This window comes from Lethenteron reissneri, chromosome 31 (assembly GCF_015708825.2).
Source record: "Lethenteron reissneri isolate LAM-NWPU_2019-01 chromosome 31, ASM1570882v1, whole genome shotgun sequence".
NCBI classification, from domain to species: domain Eukaryota; kingdom Metazoa; phylum Chordata; class Hyperoartia; order Petromyzontiformes; family Petromyzontidae; genus Lethenteron; species Lethenteron reissneri.
In genome coordinates, this window is record NC_083809.1 from 2,420,095 (window position 1) to 2,442,064 (window position 21,970).

Consider the following 21,970-nt stretch of genomic DNA (forward strand, 5'->3'; position numbering starts at 1 on the left):
ACCACCACCAACACTACGACCACTACAACCACCACGACGGACATGGCACCGGGGAGGCCTTCATCCAACAGTGGAGTGACAAAGGGCCGAACATTACCATTGATGTCATTCATATTTGTTCGGCTATTAGGCAGCGTTGATTGGTTAGGAAGACGTTGAAGTATTTTCAGCCCCTGCGTATTAACAGCCACCGCCATAAGCCCCCTCCCCCCTCCGCTTACTGAATCCCGACTTGACAACGAAGAGAAGGTCGGGTTATGAATGGCTGGGTCAGTGGGTGACGCTCGTGTGCGTGTGGGGGACCCGGGCGGGTGCTCGCTCCATACAGCACTTGCCCCAAACCGCCTGTTGAAGGCTTATACGGGGGGCATCTTGAGTCTGAGGATTCGGGCAAATGGGTAATGCCACAAAAAGGCTTCTCTCGGAGCTGGTTGCTAAAATCCGTAGAAGGTGGGAGACATCAGAGGGGGGAGGGGGTTGGAGGGGGGGTGGATGGAGATCGAGGGGGGAGGAGCAGGGTTGGTACGAAGGCACGGGGGGGGGGGGGATGCAAGCGTTTTGCAAAGCGTGGCGGTGGCCGGGGTGACTGGCTGCGTGAAGGTTTCCTGCGTTGAGCAAGGCAGGCGGTCCCGGCGGAGGGACTCGTTTAGAACAGCCACCCCCCCGGAGGGACCACGGCTCTGTTGCGTTCTGCTTCTCGCGACGTTTGTGTTGAAGGATTCCGTGAAGGCGGCACGTACAGTGTGTGGTGGCAGGTGTCGCGTGTTTGTTGTTGTTGTGGTGGCGGTGCTGGTGGGGAGCGGTGGCGCAGCGGTTAGCGCGCTGCACTGCGAACCCGGCAGACCCGAGTTCGATTCCCGCTCCTCCTCCTCCCCCTCCTCCGTACGGCTGATGTAGATGCGGGGCAAATAACTGCATTGGTCACAGCCACCAAACACCAGTGACGGTTATCTGAGCCGGTCCTGGGCCTCCCCTAGATCTACTCGGCCTCAAATGAGTGCCCGATGCGGTTTGTGGTAAACATCGTGACGTGGGTGGCTGCTGACTGACAGATGAATGGGGGAGGGGTGGGGGGGTCTCTGTCTTTGAGAATGAGACGAAATGTTACAACAAGAAATTCGTTCGGGTTGGTATTTAAATAGGCGTATATTAATTAGACTTGATATTTTCGTCGTAATATTTGAAAGCGTTACGGCACGCGTCCCACTTCTGCACAGCAGCGACGTGCGGCTGGAGGTTTTGACGCTGCATAAATCCAATTTGTGTTATATGATCTTTCATTGTTTCTTCATGGAAATGGCTCGTGTAGGTTAATTCGATTTCTTTTTAATCCACCACACGTATGTAACAATGATTATTTTCTCTCTTTGTATTCGTCTCCGTTTGCACCACTCCACTTTGTGTCGCTTATCTCGCACGACTCGCAGTTTGAAGCACAACGCTTTATGTTAATGTGTCTCTCGTGGGTTTTGAAAAAAAATATTTACAGCTGATTGACAAACCGACGCTGGATGAAGGCTACCAGCGCTCGTTTTGCTTTCCCTCAATGGCGGCGGTGAGGGTTGATTATTTTTAATTGATTGATTATTTTTAATTGATTATTTTTTACTGATTATTTTTATAACCACATTTCACCATGCCATGTTCTTGATCCAGAATCTTTTTTTAAACAGATGGTCCAGTTGGGCGTGGGTCAGCCAGTCGCAACGACAAACAATACAAGAAAAAACGATGGGAGTGCAGAGCATAGGAAAGATGAGCAAGTCACGAGAAATAAACTCAACACCTTTTATTTTACCAAGTAAAGTCCAATGAGCTATTCGTTATTTTTCAGAAGTGACCTGGCCACAAATGATAGCTCAACGATGTGGCTTATTTGGAAATGTATAGGAGCCAAATACTCTTAAGCGCATGTTTCTAATCACACTCGGGTCGCTGGGTTCATCGTGCAATATGCTAACCACTGTGCCACCGCTCCAACCATATGCAGTATTCAAAATTAATGTATTGTAAATGTCTATACGTAAGAGTTATTCTTCCTGCTGTATCATTACTGCTTCATTATTATCAGAATGTCCACGTAATTGTAATTTCTATCGCCTTATTGTGACCTGGGCACCCTACTCAGTGACCATTAATATCTCTCAAAACTAAAGTATATATATATATTTTTAAAAACCCTGCGCCGTTAAAAAAAAGCCATTAGCGGAGACATGTAAGATAGCCATTTTTAATTTACTTCACCGTGGGGGAAAAGGGAAAAAGAAACGAAAAGGGAAACAAAGAGAGAGAGACCCACGACGCTTTAGATGTGGGGATTGGCGGTTTTTAATCGTGAGGCAGCCGAGCGAGCATAGTTCGGCGTTGGATGACTCTTGTCTCGATCCCGCACAGAGCGCTCTGCGCTGTTCGTGTGTGGGGGGGCTAAGGTAGGTCGTGGGGCGGCAGAGCGAGGGGGAGAGAGGGCGGCGGGGGGGAGAAGAGTCGAGGGAGGGCGAGGTGGCTGGTGTGTAGGGGCGGGGGGAGAAGGAAAAGCGTGAGGCGAGATTATTAATATTTTCTTTAGGAGCAGGAGCAGCAGCAGCAAAAATCGTCGTCATCATCATCAGCAGCAGCAGGGGGACTGGGAGCGCAGCTTCGTGATGTCCGCCTGAATGTTTTCATTGTTTGTCTGCTTTGCCGTCGTCGTTACGATCTCGCGCGTCCACTGGCAGCTTGCGCTGGGACGGCTGCACGTGCCCTTCCACCCCTGGGCCTCCACGCCACCCGCCCGCCCGCCCGCCCGCCCCTCGCAAGCTTTCCCGTGTCCCCTGAGCTCTACAGCCCTCCAGCATTTCGATCGATACGATGGTCTTGTTGTTCAAAAATGGATCTGGCTTCCGAGCAGCCATTGCAGCGCTCCTCCAGTACTTTACAGCACGCACCTGGGACGGGGGGCTTATTTATTTATTTGTTTGGGCCTTATTTACCTCTGCGTTGCTCTCGTTCTGATTCCTCGCAACGCGATCGCGTTGCGTCGGTCGTTCGTTCTGTTGCTTTTCAAAACTGTTGGAACACCTTCTTGGTTCTTTCGGTAAAGTCACGTAGAATGGAAACAATAAAATAATAAAAACAAAACATAATAAAATTATTCTCACGACGTTTCGGCCACAACGCAAGTAGCCGTCCTCAGGTGGAGAACAGGTCTGTCGAGGAGACAGAGTCTGATTGACACACATCGACTGTCTCCGTGCTAAGTGCGGAGCGGTTGGATTACTTTCAACAAATCCAGCACCCCCCCCCCCCCCCCCCCGCTGATTTGGACGCAAAGTGCCGTGCGGCTAATTCGAACTGCACGTGGCACCAGTGGCCCTGGCTGCTGCCAAGTGTACAGGTGGTGCGATTGTACAGGGCCGGAGGGGGCGGGGGGGGGGGTATTACAATGCATTGGGCGCCCCATTTCTGTTCCTTGCGCCAGGGCCCACACCGGACACGCTTGCCCCCACTGACTGCGTGGCACAGTTATTCACGCGCCGCACTGTGAACCCGAAAGGCCCGAGTTCGATTCCTGACCAGGGCCGACATGGGTGGTCGGTGATTTCTAAACCCCGGTCCTGGGCCACGTCCTTCACAAAACCCACTCTTGATGGTTTTGTCATTTTGGTGACCCCAGATCACTCTTGCACATGGCATGTGTCGCTCTTCATCCAACAGTAGCATGAGCACAGAATGTAAATTATTATTCAGGCCTTAATGGTCAGAAGACTGCGAAATGAAAGTGGTCACCTGAATTAGATTTTTCGTTGATGGCCAACATCAATTGCGATTCATATCTGAACTTTACCAATCAACGCTGATCAGCCTGGTCAAGTAAATTCAAACAACCTGCTAACGGGAGGCCTTCATCCAGCAGTGGAATCTCAAAAGGGTCTTCATTACGTGACTGTTACAATAGGATATCACAGTATTATACAATAATACAGACAAAGGGCTCTTCTGTAGAACTGATTTTTGCGTTTAGTTTGGCCTTCCTCCGATAAGCACAGTTGGCTACGTGCAGTACGAATGAAGTTCAATGTACACGGGAACATTATCGTGGCAGACTCTGTTCTGGACACACATGTTCCGAGACAGATTCTGCCCGGAACGCAAAGCCGCCTCCAGTGACCGTGGCAGGAAGTGAGAGAGAGGGGGGGCTTAGAGGTTAAAGTTTGACGTGGTGCTAAAGGTCGAGATGTTTTGAAGTACATCAGAAAATATCTCCGCTGACATTGGGGGGGTGGGGGGTGGGGGGTGGGGGGTTATTTCCTAAGAGACGAGACCTGGGAAGCAATATTCTTTAGATAACATGAACACCGTCGGATTCTGATCATACAACAAACGGACAACTCAAAATAATAGTCCCCATATATTTATGAAGGAGACATTGTATGCTGGTTATAGTTATGTGGTTGGTTCTTTCGGTAAAGTCACGTAGAAGGGAAATAATAAAATAAAATAAAATGTACATAATACAATAAAATTCTCACGACGTTTTGGCCACAATGCAAGCAGCCGTCCTCAGGTGAAGAAACAGAGCTGTCGGAAAGACAGCGTCCTAATGGATTGTTATTTTATTATGTTTTATTTTTATTATTTTATTATTTCCCTTCTACGTAATTTTACCAAAAGAACCAATAATATGAATCCCTGGTTTTACGAAAGCTTTACATCAAAATTTATAGTTCTGTTGTTTATAGTCTCCACCATGATGCGAATGATAATTTTGAGTGACGTTTTACTGGATAATTTTGCAGTCGTGTTGCGAAAAGAGAGGGGGGAGGGCTCTTGTCTGTAAGATTGGTTGTTGATCAACATTGATTCAGGCATGCGTGATTGTGCTGATGAGATGCTGTATGTCGAAACTGGTCCAGAGTTTGCTTGAATCAATGCTGCTGAAATGATGCACTCGCAGAAGCTCGTGCAGCTGATAAGTTACGTAAGATATACCTAAAACGTTTTATGTGCAGAGACATATATTAAGGATACTTTTCTGATTATTTATTTAGTTATAAATCAAGAAGACCTCCGTTTCTTGTAAAGCCCTTCATCAATCCACTGCTGGATGGAGGCTGCCTTCGGTCATCGGGGTTGGGTTGACCATACTTCGCAACGCTGGTTAGTTTTGGGTTTATGAAAGAGGCAGCCCAGAATCGGTTCCTGAATCGCTCGCGACTGATGTTGGCCATGGTTGGGATTCAAACTCGGGTCATTGGGTTCACAGTGCAGTCCGATAACCACTACACCTCTGCATCACTGTTAATTTTCTTAGCATAAAAAAACATTCTGCTGGCTTTCGAAGTTTGTAGTCACCAAGCAGTATTTGATTAATCGGCCAAACTGTGGACTGGTTTTAACCTTTTGGGTCTTATTAGCAGTCGGGTCTCTCTCATCCAGAGTTTATATTTTTAAACATCACAAGCCTGTAAGACCAAGAGGCTCATGGCTAAGACGAAAATAATGTGGAGATATGGAACGGATGTATATTTTCTTTGTCTATTTTATGACCACGTAATCTCTACAACAGCGTAGAATACGTTTTTATACAATATGGTTCTGAATGCACCCAGGTATTGTAGGATATATGGAGCTAAGCAGGCTTTGGGCCTGCATAATACTTGGATGAGCAACCAACATCCATAATAGGTGTTGTAGGTTGCCGGGCTACGTGTTGGGCAGCATAGGGCTGTGCAGCCAAATCCATTGTTGTACTGCACCTCTATGCTGCCATGTCTATTTTTCCCCCACCTTAACCAACCTGCACTGACGGGCCCGCATGTTAAATTTTATCAAATATCCGCCTGCGACCCACACGGCGTGGGTAGGCCCTCATCCAGCCGTGGATTGACCAAAAGGGGCTGTACATGATGTCACACGGCAGTCCCTCAAAGAATGGAACATACCTCGAGATGACAAACCGACGGGGTGACTGAACGTGAACGCGGCTGCGCGCGGCACACCCACATGTCTTTTTGGCGCGTTGCCTTCTGCGGGAGCTTTATCCGAAAGGTGCCACTTTCCGATTTGCTGGGATAATGGATTTGTTGTTGTTGTTGTCCACACTCAGACTGCAGGGAATCTCTGGAGTTCGATTCACTTCCCTCTAGGCCTGAAAACCAACCGCGGGCAGTTCGCAGGAACCTAAAATGTGCTCCTGCGAGCGACGCTGCTCACCGACCTCCTTATACGATAGCCGGGCGACTGTAATGATCGCGCCTTGGCCGTAACTCACGATAAATTGCCTCGAAAGTAAAAAAAAAATCATGAATGGACTGCGGTGCGCGCAGCAGTGGCGGCACGGGCTGCTTTACTGCCACGTGTAATTGCTGTCTTCCCCGTGTGTAAGCGTTATGGGAATCATTTATGAGATTATTTTTTAATGAATAGACATTCTGTCGTGTTGGTATTTTTTTTTATTATTATTAACCACCGTCCAAATATGGCTGCGTCCAATTATATCGTTCGTTGGTGGAGGGGAGGTGGGGGTGGCGAGGGGGCCACGATGGAACCTTGGCCGTGCAATTATAATGCGGAAGGTGCGCGAGTATTGTAATGATGCTCGTTGTAATCGCCAGTGAAAATGCCCTACTCTTCTAGATGGTAAATGTTGTGGGTTCGCTGTCCAACACGCCGGCCTGCTGAAAACGCATCGGCACGTTTTGTTCACGTGACTAAAACCTTACCGATTGGCTGTTTGGCTGTGTCTGGCGGAGGTGGCTTTTACGACACGTTTTACGTCTCCGCGATCTTAACCAAAAAAAAAACCGTGACCGTGAATGCCAAAAGCGTTGGTCAAGGTGCAGTCCCCACAAGTGCTTGGTCACGCCGCTACTGGCCAAAGGGCCCTTCCGCTCGATGGCGCTCCAGAGAGCCCCTCGAGGGGGTGTATTTGGCCTACTCTTCCATGCCGCCCAGACGTGTTAAGGAGGCAAGAGTACCCACACTTTACCCCGCCACACGCCACCTGCCGACCTCTGTCAACCCTGCTGGCTGGACAGAGGGTGGGCGGAGGAGATTTGAGAAGCTGGTGGTGACCTCTGGATAGCAAGTCCAGTCCACTGTACGTATGTACGTTGAACTTCTTTCGCACCGTGCGTGGCCAACCGTGCAAATCGGAGCTGCGGGACGAAGGACTCCAAACGAAATGCTAAAAGCAGTTCTAAAGAAATGAGTTCGTCAATCTGGTCGATTTAAAATTACACAGCTCCATTTGCTTTCTTATATCGGAAGGAAGAGCATTCCAGACGACCGCAGAAGCGCATCTGAAAGTGCGCGATGTGGTGACCGTCTCTGTTCCATAGCTTGCCAACAGCTGCTGCTGTGGCAACATCCCGTAATGTAAAGTAAAAAAAGTCAAATTGTTTCCACATTACGAAATAGATAAAAACAACATAAGGGCCATGATTGGTAGTAGTGGCTGTGCCGTGTTAATGGTGTCACATGTCGGTTATGGCTGTGGCGATTGAAGTGCGGAGTTGTATTACTGGGAGGACCAGATGTTCCCATTAATTGACGCTGCCACCCCGACTACGCTTCCAATGAGGGGTGGAACAGTGCCTGGAGTCATCGATAATGATCGGTTCTTAAGCTCACAATGCATATGCATTGGTGTGGCGGTGTTACTGTGGTGTGGCAGTGTTTCTGTCGTGAGGCTGTGTTAGTGTTTCTGTGGCTGTGATTCTGTGGTGTGGTTGTGATAGTTTGGATTGTTGTGTTTCTGTGGTGTGGCAGTGTTTCTGTAGTGAGGCTGTGTTAGTTTGCTTTTCTGTGGTGTGGCTGGGATAGTTTTGGTTGCGGTGTTTCTGTGGTCTGGCTGTATTTAAGTGGTCTGGCTGTATTTAAGTGGTCTGGCTGTATATCCTCGAGTTGATGTTTGCCAACGTTTTATGTCGCAATGTTTTGTGGGGTGGAGCGTCCGCGCAGTGGTGAAAGCGCTACCCTGCAAACCCAGCAATAACTCGAGTTAGATTCCCAGCGACGGCTAACGAACATTGGTGAAGTCTGAACCATTTGCCGACGCGCACTGACCAGCATGGCGGAGTATGGTCTAGCAACCCCCACGACTGACATCGCATGGGCCCGAGGCCTTCATCCAGCAGTGGATTGACAAAGTGCTGAGAAATGTTGTACTGTATATGCAATGGGCGGCTCTTCATCCCGCGAGCCAGGAAGCCGAGTCTTATGAAGAGCAGCAAAGTGACAGCTCATTGGCTTGATGTGTTACTTTCTCAGAGGTTATTTGTTTGCTGCAACGCGATTGAAGTCCTGCGTGGAGCTGTCAGCTGACGGTGAGACTTGTGATTTGAGTTGGAGTTGTTGGGGGCGTGGGTGAGGGGCGGGGGTTAGAGAGTGAACGGCCTTTGTCTCCCGACCCCGTGGTCATTTACGGCTGGGTGGATCTAGCAGAGGGCCCAGTGCCAGTTTTAAATATCCGCCACTGATGTTGGCCAAGGTTTGGCGTCGGCGGTCGTGGCGGTTTCTGGACGTGGTACAGAAACCGCCCCCCCTCCCACCAGCAGTGTGACATGCAGCCCTCATTTGTGTCCACGGGGTCGGTTGTCGGTCTTGGTACGGAGACGCTGCCAGCGCACGCGGTCGCGTCCGGTGATTATCAGCGAGAGATTTACGCGCTCCCTGCACGTGCTCGCTCTGGGAAATAATAATAATCATGATACCGATCGGTCCGTTCATTAGGCCTCCTCGTACGGTTCTTTCGCAGCTGCTGTGAAACACGCGTCAGTGTGTGCATGCGGGAAATATGTTCGCGTTTGCCATTGGTGTAAATAGTACGCACGTTGAATATGATGCGACTGTTGTGTAAATCGGTGATGGGAGTGGAACGGCAGCGTTTTGGCGAGTGCACCTCTGTGAACCCGACGACCTGACTGCAAATCTCGGTCATGGCTAACATCAGTGGTGATATCGGATCCAGATCTGGCGAAGTGTGGTGAAGAAAACCCCCCCGACACGGCATGGGAGGAAGCCTGCATCCAGTATTTTTTTTTTTAGCAGGTAAGGCATACGGAGCCATGTAGCTTTTTTTCAGAAGTGACCTGGCCACAAAAGATAGCTCAACGAAGTGGCTTATCGTGTGGACATTTTTAGCAGCCAAATACTCTAAACACGCACAGTTTTTCAATGTGGAGGGAAAAACCGGGGGACCTGGAGAAAAATCCACGCGGCCACGCAGAGAGAGAGACACGCCAACTCAGCAAGTGTCGGGGTCGGCATCGAACCCACGACCTCCTATACACCAGGCGAGGTAGTTAACATCTCGGCACCGTGGAACCCAAGTGGTGAATTGACAGAAGGGTGCAGAGCCGGTCTTATCGGATGCCGTCCGCCACGTGTGACTGATGGTTCCGGCGGTAGCGTGGATGCTCGGGGAGTCCTTTTACATGCAGCGCAGGCGGCTCCTGCGGTCAGCAGAACAAGATTGGTTTCTGGTAGCGAAGTGCACAAGACATCCGGTGCTTTCACGTACCGCAGGGTTATTTGATTATTTAATTTACCCCCCTCTGTCTTTTCCACGCTCCGCTCTCTGACCCAGTCGCGTTCGTGCGTCCGTCCAGAAAGCGTGGGCTGAATTGTACTCGCTGCACTCCCACAGATGACCGGTGGCCCATCTCTGATGCTGACAGAGCGGCTCTGTGGCTTTCTTTGTGATCTGCGTGTCGACCGGATTGGGGCTGATGATGTTTGCGATCGCGGTTTGAATCACGAATCGGGTCTTGTTTTGTCAACGCGGTGAATGTGTCGCACGACCCCGATGCTACGCATACAGTACACCAAACATAAGTACAGTACCGTACTGCAATCGATCCACACGTGCACAATTTGATGCGCGTGTGTGCTCCCAGAAATGTCGTTTAATTGAGGAGGCGGTGGATCATTCGCTGCCTCGTGTAAACACACAGAGCAGGTAACGGAAATAACCCACTCTTACCAAGCATGTGGAATTGAATTATTCATAAGTTATTAGGGGGGGCGGTGGAAGTAGCCATGGGGATCCCCCACAGGGAGTAGGCAGTCAGATGCTTGAAGCCTATCAATGGAGGAGGGGGGGCACAGCATAGGCCTTGCTCGGACAAATTGTTACAACCGATACAATGTGTGTTTACATCGCATCTGAGTACAACCACATCTCAAGACGCCGTGGGAGAAGATTGGTGACAATTTGTTTCACATAGGGAGGAAGTCGGCGATAGGCAGAGATAAAAGTGGCAGGAGGGTTTGAGTCTGGACTTCACCAGGGGCGGGAAGTGAACAGCACGGATGGCTGGGGTGGAAGGGAGTTTTATTGATGTGGGGGCAGCAGAGGAGAGTGAGTGACCACCCACTGAGCCAATGTTGACCGGGGGCTTCCATAGAAAGCCTTGCTTGCTGGAGTGCAGTGCGCGGAGGGGAGTAGAGTGGGATGAGCAGGGAGAGAGGACAAGCCCGGGGTGAGACCATGGGGAGGAGTGCAATCCTGAATTTGAACCTCAACTGAAATTTCGAGCCAGTGAAGGGAATGGATTGTTGGAGTGATGTGTGCGTTCGTAATGCCGTCCTGATGATCTTTCGATGTTTTGTGGCACGTCTTAATGCTGCTGCTGATGACGACGGCGACGATCATGACGGCAGTGCCGGTTGCAACGATGTTCTTCCGGGCTTTTTCAGTCCCGGCGTCGCTGACACCTGTCGTTGTGCCCTCCCCGCAGGAGAGAAGCCGTACAAGTGCTCGTGGGTCGGCTGCGAGTGGCGGTTCGCGCGCAGCGACGAGCTCACGCGACACTACCGCAAACACACGGGCGCCAAGCCCTTCAAGTGCAACCACTGCGACAGGTATGCACGCCCCCCCCCCCTGCAGCGCGTGACCTTGTCAAATCTGGGGAAGGGAGGGGGCGGTGGGGGAAAAGGGACGTACAACATCTCAAGGGGGTGGTTGGATGAGTGGCACCCCACCCCCTTGTCAACAAACAATGGGTATCTCCCGTCAGCGGTGATCTCACCTCCAACCTGTGTCTCTTCGGACGCGGGGCGGTGACCTCACCTCCACTTGACCCCTGCGACTCGGGCTCGTGGAATTCGGGGAAGATGTTGAAGCACATTTTAAACGCTCGGAGGAATAATGATTCGGTACGCTGTGCACGGGCGCCAATGGCGTTGATAGCTTTGGGTGTCTGGCAAACTTTGCAGAAAAGCCGGCACTGGTGATAAATTTTGTACCTAGACTATTTCACTTAACTATAAGGATGTATCGGGGGGAGGGGAGGCAGCGTGGTGGATAGAACCTTCAGAAGAAGGAGGGGGTGGCTCTGCCCCCTCTAGCCCCCCATTCGAGCGGTGATCTCAAAAAGGAGCGAAGAGACGATGTCGCGGAGCCACGCGGTTTGCGGAGCGGGGGAGGTGGGGGGAGTGGGGTGGGGGGGATGGGGTGGAGGTGGGGGGAGTGGGGTGGGGGGGATGGTGAGCCGGCGTCGTCCGATGGCGTCGGAGGAGCGGGAGAAGATAAAACAATAACAAAAAAAATCCAACTTCAGATTTGCGGGATGAGAGTGGATTTTATCCTTGGGCTGCGGGAATGCAAGGCCACGTTTTTTTGTCTTTTCAGGTTCGCTGGCTTGAGCCTCGGTTCCAGGAGTGTGGTTTTTAAGGCCGCTTTCGTGGATCAGAAATTAGTTTCTATATATTTATTTATTTTAGATGTCACCTGGAGGCTTCTGGTTTAGCCAGCAGCAATCTGAAGATGTGTGCTTGCCCTGCGGCTCAAGGCACTGAGCCCCTGTCGATTGTCGTGCTTCTGGGGGGGGGGGCTCTTATCACAGTGGCAAGGAAAGTGTTAAGAACAACAGCTGGCACCTTTTTTGCAAAAGCAAAGAGGCAAATCCCCCCCCCCTCCTCTCTAGACCATACATAAAACGGCACTGTGAGCACAAGGCTCTGAACCTCGCTTTGAAGAGTTCACAACTGAGGTATCCTTTTTTGGCTTCTTGGGTATTTTGGGCGCATCGGCTGAAAGTCTTTCGGGCCAGAGGCTCTCTCGGTGCTTAGGGGCACGGCGGTGTTACCAATTTGCATTTACAGTGGGTCTATAAACAGCTTTCGCTTCACTGTTGGGCTGTTAATTGTTTTCAAGAAAGCCTGGGATTTTGAGTCGAACGCAAACCTGTTAGGACTTGCTTGAAGGATAAATATATCATTATTATTATTATCCCAGCAGCCGTTCGGGGAATCTCAAGTGTTTAGGTTTTTAAAAAAATGTAGAGGTGGGTGGGTGGGTCACGGAGAGGTCAGGGCACTGAGCTGGCACCGTTGCCATCCTCGGTCGAAATGTGGGCAGACGACTGATCATACCACGTTCTTAAGCCTCTCGCACCGATTGTCCCCAGCCTGATGAACGTATGTATGTTGGACTTCTTTCGCGCCGTACGTTGCCAACCGTGCTAATCGGAGGTGCGGTCGTTGGACGCCAATGACTGCGCACAAAAACACGGTTTTCCGCTTAATTTGGCTTACTGCAGCTGTGATGTGCACATATGTTTGCATTGATTGATATCTGGGAAACTCGGTCTGCTGGGGAGTTAAATGTTGCGTCTGCTTGAGTGCGGATAAAGGGGTCAACTGAAGTGACTTCAGAAGGAGCTCTGGGACGCCATTGTCTGGGTCCATTTCCTGGCACAGGGTGATGCACTGCTAGCTGCGGCGTTCTGAGTGTAAATTTCTCCATCTCATGACGAAATGCCGAAAGTGCGATTTGATAAAAAAAACGTGTGAGTGTTTCAGACAAACATTTGTATAACCTCTTTACGAACGCAGTAGGAACCAGGGTCACGTGCACTTTAAAGTGACTGCACCGATGCTCAGCTTTTGTGGTCAAAATAGCGCTCACGGGCTCAAAGTTCAACGCGCGGAATGTCCCAGTGGCTGCCTTGAGTGGGCGAGACAGCTGTAAACGCGAATGCTAATTAAGGCGATCGCTAGAGCATTTGCCTTCTGTTCGCCTACTTGTGCCTAATAGCGCAACAATTTGAGAACTGCTGGCACCTGAGCCCTTGGTTGGTGAGCAGGCTCACCAACCCTGCCCACCAGCCTTGCCCACCAGCCCTGCCCACCACCCCTGCCCACTCACCCAAAGTCAATCAACACCCTCTCCAATGGGGACTGCCGGGCCGCTCTGCGCGCTGGGAGTCGTGCGGAGTGAGCGACGTGCCAGAAGGCGCAGGCGGTGGCGGGCGACGGTGGTGGGGTGGTGGCAGCAAACCAGCACCGCAATCCCCCCCATGCTCCCCCCACGCTCCCCCCCCCCCCCCGGCCTCCCCCCACGCTCCCCGCCCACCACCCCTTAATTAAGAGCTCGCCTCAGAAGCGTTTCTCCAAATCCACGTTAACGGGCTGGCGGTAATGGCCTCGGGCTGACGGGCCCGGTTAAAATAAAATTTTGCCTTGCTGTGCTCGCTCGCCCCCACCTCTCCCACCCCCCTCCTAGTCCTGGTTAGCACCGCAATTACTCACCGGCGGCCGGGCAGCCGGGTTGCCAGGCTGCCGGGCTGCCGGATGGCGTGCCGAGTCTGGCCAGAGTGGCCCCCCGTGCCGTCGGCGCGCCACGCGACTTGGCTCTGATTTCCGGCATGAAGGAGCTCGCGCTCAGACCGGGTTTTTGTAGCGCAGCTGCTGAACGGAAGACCCGCTGGATTTTCCCTCTCTCTCTGCGTGTCTCTCTATCGATGGTTTTAGTTTTTTTCTTCTGCTTGGCGAAGGGACCGAGTCGTCACGTGAAGCGGCAGCGGCAAATGAAATGCGCTCGTCGCCGTGACGTCGTCGCGCGCTCACCTGAATTGAGCGCCGCCGAGCTCGCGGACCGCTTCGTTCCTCTTGCATGGGGAGATTTGTGGCCACCGCGTGGTCCAAGGCGCTCGTAGCGACGGTCTGCTGTTGCCGCGACGATGCTTCGATGTGAACATTGTTGGCTTCCTGGCGACATGCTGCGGATTTTGCGCGAAGGAATCGGTTGTCTCCCATTTGTATGTGGTTCCGCTGAAGGCGGTGGCTTCACCGCCACCCCTGACGCCACTGGAAAAGCTGTTTTCATCACAATTAACAAAAGATAATTCATTGCTATGTTGCAATGTGTGAGCTTGTTTGTGGACGATCCGTTACATCGTTGAGGTGGAGTCATTTGCATAATCACCTCTCCTTTACACCATACCTAATATGAAAATATAAATACATTTCTGATTCTAATTGGAGTATCAGGCTAATTGTTGGGATATAATGTTGCACCATCCTAGCACTTGAATGAATTGTTGAAAATCGGCGCTGACATTTGATTCAAAAGGATTCTTGGATTTGTTTTTTTTCTTTAAGTCTCGATTCTGTGGTTTCCACCGTTTCATTTGTGCAATGTTCATTCCGTTAGCCTAACAGTGATATTAGCATAACATTCACATTGAATTTGCATAAATAGATCTTCACACGTGCGTTCTTACACACACGATTCATTGTCTGTATCATGATGGTAAAAACACAGGAATCGTCGTCCAAATCCTAAATAAATATGGCCATTCGATGTGTAAAGACATTTCCAAAACAATATATTATGCTTTGTAATGCCGCTGTTCATGTAGAGCAACCCAGAGCTCCTTACAACTCTGACAATATAAAAATCCACTGGCCAATCGACCACCTCTAGGATCAGCTGATGCAAACAAATGTGAGAGTTTACATTTCACTTAACAGATTTGACTGTCTGCTGCATTCCTGATAGGACTGCAACCTAGCGCACTCGCTCACCCACCCCTCATTCAATTATCTACTCACTCGATCATCCATTCACTCCATTATCTACTCACCCACTCATCCATCCATCCACTCATCGACTCAGTTAGGGGCAGAGTTCCGAAGGCAGGAGGCACAACTGGAAGGCCCTTTACTCCCTCCAAATTTGAAACACCTTCTAGGAGCCACCGAAAGTGCTCCGCATTCGCCCGCCTCCCAGGTGCAGCATTTCGACCGGTGGCCACCGATGGCGCGGGGTGGCAGTCGCTGGCGACGGCGGTGGCAGCAGCAAGCGATGGCTCTGTGCCCTTAGCGGGGCGGGGTGGGGGGGTGTTGCGGCGCGGTTGGGGGCAGGCGGGTGGCTCGTCGCCACCCCCACCCCTACCCCCCCGTCACGTGGGCACGGCTCCCGTAAGCTCATCTGCTGCTCGTCTAGACGCCACGTGCCCTACGGCGCAGCGGGCGGGGAGCGCTGGACCGTCGCTCCGCGTGAGGCGCCACGTGTTAAAGGGGAAGGCGTGTGTGTGCGCGCGCGTGTGTGTGTGGGAGCGGTGGTGTAGTGGTTAGCGCGCTGCGCTACGAACCTGGCGACCCGGGTTCGATTCCCGCTCACGGGCAACATCTGTGACGATTATCTGAACCGGTCCTGGGCCTCCCCTAGGTCGACTCAGCCTCAAATGAGTACCTGGTGCGGTGTGTAAACATCGCCAACTGGGGAGACAAAGGTGGACGGGCGTGGTGTTGGCCACCCACCCCCTCGTGTGCCGTGCCGGCCTTCATAGGTGCTCGCTAACAGCACTTGCCCCTACAGTCTGTTAAGGCTATACCGGGGATCTTGTCTCTGTTTTTTGTGTGCGCGTGTGTGTGCCTTCGTGCGCGCGAGGTGGTGCTGGCAGCAACAGGGGGGCTATTACGTTGAGGTTTTATTTTTTGTTGCGTTCTCCCCACTCCCCCTTTAAATGATGTGTGAGCACGACGCTTTGTAATCCGCGCAACCGCTGCCATGAAAGCTTTCATGCCGTCGGATATTAAAATCTCGCTCGGGGGGGGGGAAAAAATGTTGGCTTTTTTTTTTAACCGGAGAATTATCTAAACGTCCGCAGAGCGAAACGGAGCGTTAATAGAGACCAGTAACGGCGTGGGCCCCTCCCTGTGTTCATCTTTGCATCGAGCGTTGAGCGCGTGCGATTCACCTCGGTGCGAATTATCTCGCAAAATCGTCGCATTTCGCCACGTGCCGTGAAGGAACGCGGCTGAAACGCGATGCGCGCGCACCGCCAGTTCCGAGCCAATTTGGCCAAAGCGTCCACGGTAAATAATTTCTCGCGGTCAAACATTTTATTCCAAAAATCTTTCCCTCCCCCCCCCCCCCCCTTTCGCCGTCGTAATCAACTGATTTGCTGTGGTTGTGCGAGGACCCCACAGGACCCCTCAGCAGCAGCCGCGTCTCTACTCTCGCCGCGCGTGCTTTCTCTCGAAGGGTCACCCCGGGTTAACGCCGAGTCTTTTCTTAAAATTGCCTTTTAACCATTTGAGACCTCATTGAGATTCATAATCTCCTTTTGCAAAGGAGACATCGGCGGCGGCCATTTCTCTTTTAATGCACGTCCCTTGCAGTGTCCACGCACATCAGTCGCGTCTTCATCATGCCCCGGGTTGGGTACATCATAACGGTAATGCAATTAATGCATTTGAATGACATAAATTACATCATCAATTGAAATAAATTCTGGGCGTGCAAATGTGTTGAATCGTCGATGCAAATGCATTCTCATGCTCGCGACACGTGCGTGGAATTGCACTTGTGAGACGCTGTTTATGTTAAGTGTGTGCAAATGCTGTGCTCAAGTTACATCGGGGCTAATGGGGCAGGTATAGTCCTGAGACGGGTAATACGAGAACTATCCAAATGAGATGGATAAAGGGAAACGAAAGTAATTAATGATTGAATTGTAACCTTGATTCGTAACAATTCACCTATGCACTGCGTGGGTGATTTATTACACGTTTACTACACAAGCGATGAAAGTGATACGCCTTTTGTTATGGGCAGGAATTCATTTCTAACTGATTTTTTTTTCTTGGGTGTTGGTCGACAGAGAAGCAGCTTGCTTTGTGACTCGTAGTAGCCACAGCCATAGCGAAATGTATACTAGATGTGGTGTGCAGGGTACATATATATTTTCCAGGTTGCTGGCCCAGACAGACCCAGCCAAAATTAAGCCAGGGGGGGTTTGTGGGTAGTTGTCAAACTTTCGAAATGTCACCATGAAACCCTCACACGAGCATTTGCTCTTGCAAATGAGGTCACGGGTTCTTTGACGTCCACCTTCGAGCGAATTCATAAATCTCCGCAGAAATTGCTGGGCAACAACGGTGAGATCGGAATCATTGACCCCGTGTGAACTGTGACTGTTAAACAAATTGGAAATTGCTCTGACCCCGCTGGCTCATCCAGTCCCATAAAATAAAAAGCAAGCGCAGTAAAAATCCTCTTGTCCACGTACCTGTTAACCGATCTGTTATTTGTGCCCCCGAATTTATCTGCGTGAAATTCGGTTATTCATGCGATGATTCTTCCTCTTTGAGCCATTGCACGGATGGGAAGAGCCACCGGGAATTTGTGGAAAATTCATCGTATAACCTTGTTTTTTTTTTGCCTTAAGAAGCAGTCGCACAGCTATTAACTACTGCGCCATGAACCCCGACCGCCGGAGTTCAATTCCTGGCCATGGCAATGATCAGCAGAAAGTGATTTTTGAACTGGTGTTGAACCACCACCATGATGTAGCAGTGAAATTTACCTCTTATATTTGAGCATTTTGATTCTTACACTTGTTTCACCATCAATGCCTCGGCGAGTCAAAGCTCTTTTTCATGAGCGTCCTGCCAAGTATGCAGCGTCTTCATGCATTGTTTGCATCGCAAAGCCGTGGGAGATGCCGTCAGTTTGGGGGAGGCCTTCATGCAGCAGTGTATAGACCATAGCTGACGAATAACTGATCTTGTGGGATGTCGTACGGTCTGCAATGGGTGTCTTGTCCCATGCCCTCCCCCCCCACTGATGTCCTCATCACACGCCGGCCGGTCGAACCAGCGGAGGCTTCGCGGCTTTTGTGGCTCTCAGCGGGAACTGCTGATGAGGCTCGGGGTCATTTTGAGTCTTTGCCACAGGCAATTTCACTTCTGCTGTATTTCAATTTGCCATGTATAAGTTACCAATTTATTTGGAATCGGGAGTTAAAAAGGTGGCCGTTTTTTTTTCTTCTTTCTGTTGAACGAGCCCCCGGCGTGTATCACGGGGATTGGGCGTTTATTTGATTTTTGAAGCTGATGAAATACGAGTAGATTGGTAAATGATCGTGAATCGCAAAAAAAGAAACATGCGTTTGTTTTATAGATTTCGTTCTAAAATTATGACCTGAGAAACTACCGCATTACAAGGAGAGGACGTCGGGATGAGTTTGTAAAGGACGTCCATCATGGGGACGGATTGAAATCGGCCTTGGCGCAGGAGATGGACGCATTGTTGCATCGCGAGACCGTGAGCCATGGTGGCTCTCTGGAGTAGGCCTTCATCCAGCAGTGGATGGATCATGGCTGATGATTATCTTTTTTTATCTTCGAACAATAACAAACGAAATAGTTGTGAAGTCACAAAAATGGAAATTAACATTTTGTAACCGTGCCAGACAAGCATGTGCAGTGTGCATCGTTCCGTATTGGCATTAGTGGAGGGCATTAAGAGTTTATGATGTTGGCAAGGCATTGACTCTGACACAGAGAGCTCCTTTGGGGTAGTCGGATTCCAAACAAGTTGTAAGAAACTTTTGCCCTCTTTCCTACAATCACCGAAAAGTGAGCCAGCCCAATTCACGAACTGGGCAAGAGAGTGTTGCATTGGCTCGGATTTCCACTGGCAGCCTTGCCAGGCTGAGCCAAATAATGAACCTTTTCTCGGCTCTGTTGGCTCCGTAGTGATAAGGGAGCCGCCATCAAAGACAGTTTTGATGTCACGGGGTCAACACACATGTCAATGGCGTCCCTTACCTATGTGCAGCGGTTAGCGCGCTGCGCTCCGAACTCGGTGACCCGAGTTTGAGTCTCGCTCATGGCCAAAACCAGCGACGATTCTCTGAACTGGTCCTGGACCTACTTCCCTAGGTCAGCTCAGCCTCAAATCAGTACCTAGTGCAGTGTGTAAACATCGCCACTGAAAAGACAAAGGCGGTCCTGCGTGGTGCTGGCCACCCACCCCCTCGTGTACCGTGCCGGCCTTCATAGGTGCTCGCTAACAGCACTGTTAAAGCTGCACGGGGGATCTTGTCTTTACCGAGGTAAACTTCAGGGCCATGCCCCCCCCCCCCAACAAAATCTCATACAAATGTCGGAGATGGGGGGTGGGGAATTACAAAACTAATTTGTCTCAACATGAGACGGCAAATACCTAACCCTGTGTTAAGGGACATTGAAGGAAGGGTGGGAGGCGGAGTGTGGGGGATGAAGAGCACGAGGGGTCAAGGTCACGGCGTGGCTCTTGAAGCGTCTGGGACAAGAATCGGAGCGTGGCTGGCCTGCGTGTAGAACGGCAACGGCTTGGGGCACCGACGTCAGATCGTTGTGGGAGAGCGCGGCGTCGGAAGCGTTTGTAAGTTCGGCGCGCGGGTCCTGCATTCGCTCCGCCAACCATAGAGACACGGCAGTAGTTGTTGACCAGAAGCAGTTGCTTTAAGTGGGTTACTGGCAAATTTCGTACGAGCATGAGTCACGTGTTTCGCTTGGATGGAATACATTTTGCGGGACATTTTTTATATATATAAAACAATAAACGATTTTCTAGAAAACCGTACGAGAAAAAAGAATGTGGGTTATTAATTCCCTTAAGTAGCCATGGCTGATCCCGCGTGGCAGCACGATTAGTGGTGCCGTGGCGTGGCGATGGTTTCGGGGCAAATATCACTTCAAAATGTTAGAGCGGTGGACACCGGTAGCAGATTAAGGGTCAAATCTGAATGTGAATGGGAAAACTGCCAGGCGTGCTCGAGCATCACTTCCTAATGCATCGCCGAATGGGTATCATTTGCTTGGCGTGACACAAAGGTCGATTGGGTTATAGGGAAGTGGAGAATACTGACGATGTCCGTATCTTATGTGGCCGGTCTGTATGGATGTGTGTTCTTATGTATTGTTAGCGCTACGTTGCATTACGAACCCAGCGAAATGAGTTCAATTCCCGCTCACGGCCAACACCAGTGGCGAATATCTGAACCGGTACTGGGCCTCCTCTAGGTCGGCTCGGTCTCAAATGAGTACCTGGTATGCTGTGTAAAGTATCTTTCTTCTCTAGGGATCATAGCCAAAATCTTTTCACATTTTTGCGAGAATTTTCCATTAACGGTGATAACAATCGTAGAGACGAATACCTACAAAATACGAAAGAGCGCGTGCACTGTGTCAAAAGTGGCAGGTGCGGTGAACTAGGTGCTTTGGTTGCGCTGTGGGAGGCTGGGGTTGATGGATCACTGGAAGATGGGATGCCTGCCGTACCCGTGCACGCTTCCGTCGTATCGCCGTGGGCCGGCCTCTTTGCTGAATGGAGGAGGCAGAGGAGTCCCTGGGCTCTGTGCCAACCGAGCAGCATGGGGGGGGGGGTACTAAAACCACGGCCGCCGAGTTTCTCAAGCCGGGAGCAAGGGATGATGCCTCTCGAGCAGTTGGCGACGTCTCTCGGCCCGCGCTGCTACAGCCAAAGGGGGGGCGCTGACTTGAAGTGTGAGCTAAACGGTCCTCGTTTAGCGTGATTTGTGCTCACTCCTCATTCGGAGTTCCCAATGCATCAAACGGTCGTGACGGTGATTAGCGCGTATTGGCACGCACCTTATTTTGATGAAATGCCAGCTTTTGCCGTACGCGAAACTCGCCTTGGTAAAATTCGCACGAGAGCAGCAGCAGCAGCAGCAGAAGCAGCAGCGGCAGCAGCGGCAAAAGCGACGGCATTCTTCAAAGGGGTAGCTGGCAATGTCCACGTGTCCTTGCCGAAGAGGTGTGGGGTGGAGACGTGGGGTGGGAGCTCATTTTGAAGCCGCCCCACGGCTCGCGAGGAGAAGGGGGAGGTTTGGTGGCGGCTCTGGTGGATTTTGTCCAGGGCCCGTGGTGTTTCTGGAATCATTAATTGCCGCTGTAGCTGCGGATTGGAATATTGATTACACTCGCGAGGATTGTAAGCGGATTGGGGGCGTTACTGGCCCTGGCTGCGATGGATGGGGCGTGGGAGTGAGTGGCACCCGTGCCCCCCCCCCCCTAATGAATGCACCCTCCACCCCCTCTCCCTGACCCTCGCCCGGTAAGCTGACACCAAGCTCCTCCAAGTGGTGTCTTCACCACTTTTGACGGAGACATGCGAGCGGTTGTGAGCATCGAGGCCGGATTCGGGGGGGGTGCCTTTCTGCTGGGGGTGCAATGATTTGCGGGGCCCCCTTTTAATCGATGACTCGCCTTGTCTTTGACGATCCATGGATTCAAGAATACATTACGTGATTTGATCCGTACGAATACGGTGCATTGTAAAGTGCGGGTTTAATGATTTACCCCTCTCACATTTCAGTTGCCACGAGTTGTGGTTATTATCCGATTAAAAAAAAAGTGATATTTTTCATGTTTTAATGAATGTAGTGGCATCTAGAGGTTGGAGGGGTTCACATGAACCCGTCACATACACAAAATGATGAAAGAAAACCACTTATTCGATTAAGCTGAAAAATTGACGACAGTCGATGAATCCACGCATCTTAATTGTTAATTCCCTGTTGTAGGAATACATGTATGAGACGTGGCCGTTGCTCGAAACATCGGCCTCCCTTGAAAAAGAAACACCGCTGGTCTCAATGGCTTCTCACGCGGTTGTGAAGGCCATCTTTTTATTTCTGTTGGATGGCGGCGGTGCCGAGTTTGACGTGACGTGATTGCGCGCGTGTGCCGCGAGCGTGAGAATCGACCGTAATTCGACGCGTCGATGGGGGCCGCGACGCCGCGACTTCCGCAAATGACTAGAAGACGCGCCTTGGAGACACGTTGAAGCGCAGCTTGAAGCGGTGCCGACGTTGACGTCGGAAGCTGGGCGCCACCCGTGCCGGACGGGCCACGCTGGCGCTCGGCGGTGAGGCTCTGCTCGACGACAATTTTAAGTCTCCGG

General features: G+C 51.1%; 1 protein-coding gene across 1 annotated transcript in view; it reads left to right on the plus strand.

Moving 5' to 3' along the window:
- The window catches only part of LOC133349849 (Krueppel-like factor 6), a 41,085-nt gene that overhangs the window by 13,862 nt on the left and 5,253 nt on the right, over window positions 1-21,970 (plus strand). The window contains exon 5 of the mRNA XM_061563654.1: window positions 10,722-10,845. Within this exon, the coding sequence (XP_061419638.1) occupies window positions 10,722-10,845 (124 nt within the window). The remainder of the gene's footprint in view (window positions 1-10,721; window positions 10,846-21,970) is intronic.